This window comes from Trichosurus vulpecula, chromosome 2 (genome assembly GCF_011100635.1).
Source record: "Trichosurus vulpecula isolate mTriVul1 chromosome 2, mTriVul1.pri, whole genome shotgun sequence".
Lineage (NCBI taxonomy): Eukaryota > Metazoa > Chordata > Mammalia > Diprotodontia > Phalangeridae > Trichosurus > Trichosurus vulpecula.
The window spans coordinates 84,524,824-84,536,031 of record NC_050574.1 but is presented as its reverse complement, the minus strand read 5'-3'; the positions used below and the strand labels follow the sequence as shown (position 1 = coordinate 84,536,031).

At 39.5% G+C, this 11,208-nt stretch overlaps 1 protein-coding gene across 1 annotated transcript; it reads right to left on the bottom strand.

Moving 5' to 3' along the window:
• Nucleotides 1–5,907: 5,907 nt before the first annotated feature.
• LOC118839235 (olfactory receptor 51B6-like) lies at nt 5,908–6,849 on the bottom strand. Its single transcript, XM_036746693.1, has one exon. The coding sequence runs from the start codon at nt 6,844–6,846 to the stop codon at nt 5,908–5,910; it is 939 nt and encodes a 312-aa protein (XP_036602588.1). The 5' UTR covers nt 6,847–6,849.
• Nucleotides 6,850–11,208: the final 4,359 nt, after the last annotated feature.

Below are 11,208 nucleotides of genomic sequence, written 5' to 3'. Positions count from 1 at the left end.
AATATATTCAGTTCCTAGGGAAAAGGCTTCTCTCCCTTCCCACTAGCCCCTGGCAACATAGAGCTAGACCAATGAGCTGGAACCCCTCCCAAAGGCTTTCCAGTCTCTGCCTTGGGGAGAGGACAGGATAATTAGACTCGCAGGTACTAAAGTGACGTAAAGTGAATGGTAGATGGTGACTATGTAACTGACCACCCAACCCTCCAATGCATACTCTGTTTTAGGTACCCTGCTGTGACTTGGGTGTTCTCCCTTATGACAGCCTCAAAGCATTCATTAGCTCTCAGCAACCACTCATGAAAATTGCCCTCTGTCATTGTCTGTTAAAACCACCTGTAACTCTGGTCTATGGTGACTCAGCCATTAAAACCACCTGTAACTCTGGTCTATGGTGACTCAGCAAAAGGCTTTTGAATTTCTTCCCCACTCCATGAGCTGGGCCTGAATATGACTTACTTTAAACTTTGTTCTATATATTTCCCAAGGATACCCTGGGTCTCATATGTCCTGGTTTGCTCAATGTGCTATTGCAGCCTGGGGGCACTGTGAGCAGTCAATACTGTTGTTCAAGTGTGAATTTGAGGTTCCTTTCAACTCTGAGGTTTTCTGATTCTGTGAATTCCTTTGCACTCTGCCCAAGGCTAGATATCCAGAGGATACTGTAAATGCAATCTACCAGCCTGGTAATTGCGACCTAGAAGTATCTGGCAACACCTTCCCTGTATACAGTCATCTCATAGTACCCTGACTCACACGACTAATGTTCCATCCAAACTAGATTATTCACCATCTCCTGTATAGGATCTGCACTTTCCCATGTTCATGCTTCTTCACAACTTTCCCTATCCCTAGAAAGCATTTTCCCTATAGAGTCCATGGTCATTTAAATCATACCCATGTGGTGAGGCCCAGCTCAAATATTTCGTGTCATATAATGTTCTTTCCAACCATACCTATGTATTATTTGGTTTCTATAATGAAGCATGTAGCATGTGTTATTTTGGATTATCATTGGTTTTGTATGTGTCACAGAGCCTAACAGAGCACATATACTATAGCAGATAGAGAGCTAACCTTGAAGACCATAAGACTTAGCTGTAGGTCTGCATCTGATATGTACAACCTTCATGGCCTTGGGCCAGTCTTTTAATCTCCTAGTTTTCTATACAATTGTATAAGACTCTCTAAACTCAGAAAACATGCTGGTGTGTAATAGCAAAGGTAATTTCATCCCTCAGATATTCTATCAATAAAATCATAGGTACAGTACTTATCTGTTAAAACCACATTGATTTACATGCAATCACTGCCTAATAAATGTTAAATTCAGTTCAACCAAGATTTCTTAATCGCCTACTGTGTTCAAAGCAGTGTCACGTGTTGGGCATACACAGGTGAAAGATGCCACTTTCCTTGAATCCAAGGGTTTCCAATCAACTATGTGGATTATGACGTGCCCACAAATAAGTAGGATACAAGGACAAGGGATAATATAATAGGGACAGAAGAAGAGACAAGTGATTTAAGGAATTTAACCTGTTGACACTGCCCTACACAATTGAAAAATGACTGAACGACAACCACTGTACTGCAACACACAAACTGAAAATAGGCTGCAGAAACCATGACAGGTACCTAAGAGCCAGACCTTCTTAAGGGTATTATTAGTCTGCCCTAATTTTTCTCATTCTTAAAGCTGAAATGTCCATGAAAACCAACAATGAAAGGAGGGGTCAATGATCAGGACAATAAGAGTTGGGGTGAGTATTGGGGAAGCACATTCTAATCTCAGAGGAGAGCACTGAGACCTTGGCCTTATTTCACTAATTTCTGGACCCACTGACTATGTTCCGTGACTCTATCAATTTCTTTAACCAGTTCTGCAAAGGTTCTCACCCTCTTCTAGGGCATCTACTTCTCCTTTATTTTCCTAAGTATCCATAGATTGATCTTCCTTGTGTTACTGCCAGCTATAAACCAATATTACCACTGATCCATCTCTGAACTCTGCTCATTGTCTAGGGCACCTGGGATATGTTAATAAAGCCCTCGAAGGTCCCTTAAGGGTTTGGATTCAGATAAGATTTTATATTTCAAGGATCCGAATGGGAAGAGTAATAGAAACAATCATTTACAGACAATGCCTCTTCCCTGAATCTTCCCCCCATGTTCCCCACTATGAGGTTAAGTGTACACAGATTCATATGATGGCTATTCTCTCTCCCTCCAGGGGAAAAATGTTAGAATCCCTTCTCAAGGCCAATGGACAATACAGACCAACTATCCTGAAATGTTTTGGAAAGATACACCTATATGATGAAACCAGAGTGGAGAGATCTCAGTTTCTTCATCTGTAAAATGAGGGTGGTGGACATGATGGCTCCAAATTTCATTCCAGTTCTAGATCTATGAGCCTATGGGCCCATGGAATGGGGTAAGGAGGATCCTGGAGACAGAGAACAAAAGGCCAGTCTTATAGAACAGATGGCCAATGAGAGAGTGTTTTAAGCAGAATGGGAGCATCAAGATTCCCAGCGGCCTTGATGGTGGGGTGGAGATAGATTAGGGGAGCAGGGAGTATTCAGAAAAGGGCAGGAGTATCTAGCCTATGGGCATATCTCTGGCTGTGGCTTTTAGGCAGGTCTGAGCAGAAGAGACTGCTTGAATATTTATGTATCTGTATCTTTGTAAGCCTATTTGATTTGAACTCTCATCTCAATTACCTTCTATATATGTTTAATAGTCATTGAACCACTGTGAGCTACAATTTTTTATCTCAAAGTTGGAATAAACAATTCTTCTATCTCTCAATGGCTTATTGCAAAGCTACAGCTGGCAAAGATCTTTCTTTCTTGCATACTCTCATAGCACTTAACCTGCTCCTCTCTCATACACTCCTGTCATTCCATTTAGTAATGCCAATATTTGTGTTTGTAGCAGTTAAACTTATTTTTTTTAGTTAACAAAAATTTGTTCTCTCTCACTCCCACCTCCCCCAAATGAAAAACAAAACAAACCATTCTAACAAATAAGCACAATAAAGCAACACAAGTTCCCATATTGACCATATCAAAAAATGTGTTTCTTTTTGCCATGGAGCCTATCACCTCTCTATAAGGAAGTGAGTAGCTTTCTTCATTGTCAATCCTATATAATCACGGTAATGTCTTCTAAGGTTTTATTTTCAATGCTTCTTCACCAATGGGATGAGAGAAGGGACAGGATTAGTCCCTGAATTCTCAAATGTTATGGTAGTTTAGAATTTGTTATGCCTGAGTGGCCCAACCTTGAAAGTCTTCAACTATGGATCCAGAGACATATGATGAATCTATTATTTGAAGAACATTCAAGACAGATTTTAAAAGTTTCATTTTACCAGGAGTTTGACTGCTAGACGATTAATATTCTCTGTCCCGGCATCTTTTTGATATTGAATATTGAAGTAGATAGGAACAATTACAGGGAGCACACACACTGTTTTAGAATTGTGGAACATTTAAATGTATTCACCTAATCCTTAGCCCAACCCCCAATCACATTAGACTTCAAGGTCCTTTAGGTCAGATGCTGAGATCTATTTACAACTGTATGATAGTCAGCAGGGACCACAGAGCCTAGAACACAATAGATTTTTTATAAATATTTATTCTCATAATGAAATAATAGTGTACAATTTATTTCTAGAGTTTTTCCAATGATGGCCACCAAAGTTAATATGAATTTACACTCCATCACAAAAGGCATATTTTCTAGGAAAGGGGACATGATAGTTGTGCTGTATCCTAACTTGGCCAGATCAGATCTGCAAACTGTGTTTAGTTCTGAACACTGCACTTTAGGAAGGCTATTAATGAGATGGAAGACATATAGAACACGACAAAGAACCTTAAGTTGACATCCTCTAAGGATTGCTTGAAAGAATTGAGAATATTTAACCTGGAGATTTGGATACTAGAGGTGTCTGTAAGTATCTAAAGGACTTGCATGTGTTCTGCTTGGCCCCATGAGGAATAATAAAGAGCAATGGATGTAATCTGAAGGGACTTCTCACTTCTCTGACATATCACATCCACCAAGATAATCTTAGAAATAGAGAATTTGACAGACTCCTTATATTCTAGTATAGTCATCTATTCTCCTTACAAGTTTGTAGGCTCACAAAGTTCAAAATATGAATATATTCATTTGCATATTTATTTACAAGTGAAGGAAAACAAAACCACTCAAATTAGAGTCCAAAGAAATTATCGTTACCCACTAATGAAAAACCATCTCTTAGAATACTAGTTTCAGTCACTTCCCAGAGGCACCTGGTTTCCTACTTATTGGTCCTCCCTTTGCTGTTTGCTCTGGCTCTCTTACTTTCAGTCCATCTCAGAAGTAACTGATAGCTTCTCCTTGTCATGGATGCCTTTTGCCGTGCATTAGTCTATTTGTATTACATAATCCTCTCTTAGTAGATGGCACCATCTTGCCTTGGTCTTCCTATATTCCATACTTTCAGCAGTTCCCCTCAGCTGCAAATATGCAGCTTCCAATTATAGGTTCCATTAGTGGTCCTGAATTGTCCTGCTTACATCTCATGCTTCTTGCCATTGCCTTTCCTAATTTCTCAGCCGCCAACAGAGGACACTCTCCTTCCCAGGGCACTTCCCAGTCTTCTCTAGGATCTTTGAAATTCTAGACAACAAGCCAAGGATCACAGAATCACAGAATTTCAGAAAAGAATTCAGAGGGCATTTAGTCTAACCTATATATGGAAAAGATTTCCCTCTACAATATACCTGACAGGTAGTCATCCAGCATTTTTTCTGAAGATCTCAAAGAGGTAGAGCATGAAAGAAGGATGGGGCTTTTTCCATCCGTCCCCAAATTGCGAAAGTAGGAGGAAAATGGAAGTGCAGAGAAATCCATTTTTTTTTGGAATGATGTGAGAAGAGAGATCTTAAGAATCAGAGCTTTTGATTGTATGAAACAGGCTCTCTCGGGATCTGATATACCAATTTGATGCCCTTTCCCACCACAGGAACAATAGGTCTTTAAACAGACATGGATAGATTGGTTTGATGAGGTATTTAGAGCAGATTCAGCTCAAGTATTTATTGTAATAAGTGACTTCTATGGTTTCATTCAAATCTGCAATTCTGAGATACTATAAAGTTCAACGTACTCATATAGTGTATGGACATATGGGTTGCATGCAGATGGATAAATATGAATGGCTGTTACTCTGTTAGAAGTAAATCCTTCCTTCACTCCAGCCTAAGTCCTGACCTATTCATTGAACGTCCTATTAGAAGTGTCCAGAAATAGCATGATTTCAGATATCACAGTAAGAACAAATGATGTTATGCTCTTTGCATGGAGATTAGAGCTAACTACTTGAAGGAAATGGACAGAAATAGGAGGCAGTCACTACTTTCAGGCCACTTTGGGGAAGGTGTGGTCTTATCTTCTGGAATCCTGAATTTTAAACGTGTGCACATGCATGGTCTCCACTCTTAAGCACACTTGGTCAAGTGAAGAACAAGGCCATCATATTCACACAATTCATGAATAGTCAGGGAGGTAAGATTTTTTCCTCGAGAATATCTCAGTCTAGTGAAGGATAACAAGTGTCCTCGGGAATATCCTGGACTTCGGTGGAGACATAGTCCTTCTCTCTAATATTAAATCGTTGTTGTGATTTCAAATCAATTCCAACTTAAACTTGAGTTATTTAATCTCACATTTTAGAACTTAATGTAGACTGTAGCTCTGTAATGTATTATGAATTCAATGAATCCTAGAAGAAGTCACCAAGCATTTCTTAGTGGCTAAATGTCTTTATTGCTTCTAAGAGCACAATGACCTTCTATTAGCAGAAAAAAATATTGATTTCAGTTGGGAGATACCAAAGAGGACTGATTAGGCCTTATATTTGCATAGAGAGAGCATACGAAGAATGCCACACTGAATCTGCTTGGTTTTGATGCTATAGATGATGGGGTTCATTAATGGAGGGAAGAGGAAGTGGACATAGCTCATTGCAATGAGAACTACACCTGGCACATGCTTTCCAAAACGGTGAATGAGAGACAAGCCAATCACTGTGACATAAAAGATCAGAACACAGTAAATGTGAGAGACACAGGTGTTAAGGGCTTTGGTCCTCTCCTCTCCTGAGGCAATACTCATGACTGTCTTTAGGATTAGTATATAAGACAAAAGGATGATCAGGGAATCTAGGAATATAGTAAATGAAATCAGAACTACTGGGTAGATGCGATTGAAGGTGATGTCTGCACAGGCTAGTTTGATGACATCCTGGTGGAGGCAGAAGGCATGGGAGAGAACATGAGAATGGCAGTAAGGGAACCAATGGAGGGGCACTATTGGGGGAACTATAACCACACAGCCTCTTAGTAGTACCCCCACCCCAATCTTGACCACTTTGGTGTTGGTGAGGATAGATGAGTATCTCAGGGGATTACAAATGGCAATGAATCGATCATAAGCCATGGCAAGCAAGACACCTGATTCCACTATGGCAAGTGAATGGATAAAGTAGGCTTGGGAGAAGCAGAGGCCATGGCCAATCTCCCTGTGATCTAACCACAGGACCCCCAGTACAGTGGGCAGTGTGGTCATAGTCACCCCAAGGTCAGTGGCTGCCAGCATGGCTAGGAAATAGTACATGGGCTCATGGAGACTGTGGTCATCCCTGATGAGGAAGAGGAGGATGCCATTGCCCAGAATCACAAAGGTGTACACAGCAAAGAAAGGGATGGAGATCCAGTGGTGGGCTTCCTCCAGGCCTGGAAATCCAGTCAGAAGGAAGGGGGCAGAGCTGATATTGAGCCACATAGTAGGAATCTTGCAGATCAAGAATAGGACTCCCTTACTGCTGTGGCCACAAGAATGCAGGTCTCTTCTTTGACTAATCTGCTTTTTTTCACCAATTTGTCATGTCAGCAACACACTTGGTCCTGTTTTTTTTTCACTGAAGGAAAATAACCATATTAGTATAGAACTTAAGGATAAGCAATGTGCTCCCTATTAGACAGACCCTGTCTTTAAGGTACTGGCAATATTTTTGCTTCTTATTTGTCTCATTCAGTTCCTACACACTTCTATTGCAAAGGTAAACAATCACAACTCAAAGGGGGTAGTAGTTAGGGATATAACTAACTCTGCAACAGCAGCCTGGGCTTCTTTTACCAGACTGCATTTGCCAGCCTTGTTCATAATCACAGTAACAGTAGGTGGAGTAAACATGCCAACTCAATGTCTATAAATCAATTTACATACATTGTGTCCTTTGTTATTTATACCTAGGTGTTATATATTAAAGTTTATATTTATTTATATAAAATCATCTTTAATTTTGTTGTTCCTCCAGAATTTAACAGTATCACTGTAGGGAACCAATGACACAAATTCATTAACTGCTCATCTTCTTATGTGATAGTGAACAAATGATGTAAATTATATTTTTATATAGCTGAAATGGACCATGTATAGATACTTTGCCCTAAATTTGGACCCTCAAAAGATTGTTTTTTTCTCCTTCTTAGTGGAGCAGTCTTTGTAATAATTCACCAAATCCAGGGGTCTCCCATATCTCATCCTCTGGGTCTTTGACATGACCTGCATAAGGGTGAGTGGCCAAATGAACAAGAAAGAGAGATAGGACTTCTCATGTGCCCAGTCATTACATGACTTAAACAAAATATTTTATCTTGTTAAATCAGTGTCAATGATGATAACATTATTATCTGAATTTCATATAGCAAATTAATATTTTCAATGAGACTTCTTTACACCTGTAAGATGGAGTAGCTAATAAGGTATCTGGAATAGTGGTAAGGCCTGTGATTTCATTGGTCTAGGGAACACCCAGGTGAGGAGACTCCATCTACTAATGTAGACCAGCATCCTCTCTCAAAATTATTGTCTTAGAGTAAAAAAAAATGCCTGTAGCATAGAGATGTTTAAGTACAAGGACCAGGGTCATATAGGCAGTCATATGTCAGAGCCCAGGTCTTCTTGCTGACTCTCTAGTCACTGTTCCACATAACATTTTCATAATTTAAGGAAATTGAGACTCTTTTGGGTTAAATGGTTTATTGATCATCCCATAGATACCAGATGTGGATCTGGAGTTCTTTATTTTAAAGCTAGTGTTTTTTCTTCCACATTCTAATGCTTTTCAAATAATTTTTCTTTGAGCCTACACTCTATATCTTCATGGACCTATAACTGCAGTTGAACCCTTGTTGTAGCCTATGAAATTGACAATTGTCTTTGACTTTTGTCTCTTTGCTGCACAGAAGGAAAAACCTTCCCTTAATTCCTTCTCTTTCTTAAGACACTGGATATTTTTTGATTCTTTTGATTTATGGACCCCTGTCTAGACTCTCATTCTTGCCTCAGTTACTCTGGCATTATTAATAAGCTCCCACTTATCTCTTCAAAGAACTTACCATAGAGTATTTTCCATTTCCATTTTCTGGGTTTAGACAAGAAAAAAAACAACAAAATTAGCCTGCAATGAAGTCTTTTTTTCTTGTACTTAGCCTTCATCTTTTGTTACTTACTTGTATTTCTTTCCTTCTCATAACTTTCTTTCTAGCCCTTTCCTCTTTTTCCTTCTTTTTTTGTTCACCTGATGTTTTGAAATTTGAATAGGCAGGTCACATTTCCATAGACAAATGATCATTTCAATGAATGCTTCTCTTAATGAAGGGGATATGTTATTCTCTTTTCGGTGTGGACCCTGCTGTTTATTCAAATTATGATAATGGACTATCTCATTGTATTAACAAGGCAATATTCACAATATAGATGACAATTTTCAAAATGCCCATGTGGTTCTGTATCACAAAATATAAGAGACTCTCCACATAGAGGTAGAAGTAAACAATTTATTCAGAAACCAAAGAAACAGATACCAAAACCAATAAGCCCAATCCTTCACAGCAGCAAAGAATTCAATACCCAATATCACAGCAGAGAACCACTCCATCCCATAACCTTCCGTTCCCGTGCTGGGGCCTTGCCACTGACAATCACCCTCATAGCATAGGCGGCATGTCTGCTCTGTCCCTCAGCTCTAACTTCTCTCTCTCTCTCTCTCAGCATTTCCTGTGACACACTTTCCTTTTCCTCTCAACGAGCTCCTCCAACCCCATGTGGTTTGAGCACCACATTAATGGGTAGAGAAAGATTTTTAAATTTAAATTGTCATTATACCCACCGAATCCACTGGAGATCTTTACTGAACATTCTTAGTAGGCTCAATGAGATGAAACTTCTTACCAGTCTGGGATGTTTCTAAGCCCTAAAAAAGATGATTGATAATAAATCAATCGCAAGGTGAAGAGAGTACTATTCTCTTCCTGAAAAAGACTTAGTAATGGAAAAAGAGATAAAGTCTTCCAGAGACACCAACCAATGGATCTCGAATCAATACATGCCTGTGTGACGTGGATGGACAATCCTATGAGATCCTGAAGGACAGAAATTTCGTCACCATTTTTCAACCCCTCTCATCCCCCACCTCACCCCTTCCACCTCACCAGTGAGAAGGCCCTGTACATAGTAAGGACTCAATAAAAACTAAAAGAACAAAGGACATTGATAATAGAATGAACCTCACTAGACTCTCCTTTTTTAATGCCTCCATTGCTTTTTCCCTGGCCACTTCCCTCATAACACATTATGTTAGAAGAGAATGGATTTGAAGTTAGAAGACATTTCAAATATTTGCCCTGAAGTTTCCTATCTCTAGAAAAGGTCAATTACATTATCTGGGATTTAAATTTCTCATGTGCAAAGTGAGTCAATAGAAGCAGAAGATTTCTCCAGTCCCTTTCAGCTCTGAATCTATATTCGTATTAGCCTACAATCCTTCATTCCCAACTCTTCTTCTTCTGTCCTGCTTCCCATACTAGTTTATTTCTTTACCATATATACTATCCATATAGTATTTGGTATTTTGATAGGATATGTATGTGCTTTGTATATGTTGAAAGACAGTGTGGTATAGTATATAGAGGGACAGTCTTGAAGCCAACAAGAGCCTGCTTCATGGCTTCCCTCTGTGTGACCCTGGATAAAATTCCTTAGCTTCTCAGAGTGCTCCACACAATGCTCTAAGAAGGAAATCTTCAGGGAATGTGATGACTTGCATTAGTAGAGAGAGTTCTCTCATCTGAGAGTTCCCTATACCAATGAAATTACAGGTCCAATCCCTATCCCTTTATACATGTTATTGAGAAGAATGTTCAACTCACCCAACATTTCTTAAGTGCCTCCCTTGTGTATAGGAGGGCGTTCAGTTGCCAAGGATGTGAATGTGAAAAACAATACATTCCATGCACCCAAGTGTCTTGCCATCAATTAGAGGAGAAATTACAGTTTCCTTTGCTGGACATTGATCCACATGAGATTCCTTAATTGTGGCTAACCCTGAGTCTCTCTCAGGCACCATCAGTCTACTAGGCCAACTATGATATATACACAAGGAAGTAGAATACACGAGCTAGTGTGTTAGCCGGGAGGGAAGTAAGGGAATAAGTGTGCATAAAATAGCACTGTGATAAGAACATTATAAATATTATCATCTCATTTGATCCCCACAAGAACCCTGGGAGGTAGGTGCTATTACTGTTCTCCTTTTACAGTTGAAGAAACTGAGGAAAACAGAAATTAAGTGACTTGCCCAGGGTCACACAGTGAATAAATGTCTGAGGTCACATCTGAACTGAGAACTTCCTGACTCTGGGCCCATGGATTCATCTCCTGTGCCAGGTAGCTGTCTGAGCAACTGATTAGCAGAATCACTGACAAATTGTCTAGGGAAATGTTCCTTGAATTTGATGAGACTAATGACACTTTCTGACAGACTGACCAATTGTAAGCTTCTTGACCCACAGGTTGGATAGCCTAACAGCCTTTTCAATGACCTACTGACTCATAAACTGAGAAACTGACTGGGTGATTAAGATTTTAACTAAATTCTAAAATGGTGATAACCTGAGGGAATGACTCAGTTTGTGGGGATTTCTCTGATGACCTTTTCTGCATTTCTCACATCCACAACAAAGGTGAGTGATCTTATGAGTACTTGTGTTGATCAGCATACCTGGAGGGAAAATCAGGAGATAGAAAATAGAAAAAAAATTATCTGTGTGCCTTGGGAAAGTCACTTAAACTCTGTGTCTA

Coding starts and splice junctions, on each gene's coding strand:
- LOC118839235 (XM_036746693.1), bottom strand. CDS start 6,846: ATGTGGCTCAATATCAGCTCTGCCCCCTTCCTTCTGACTGGATTTCCA.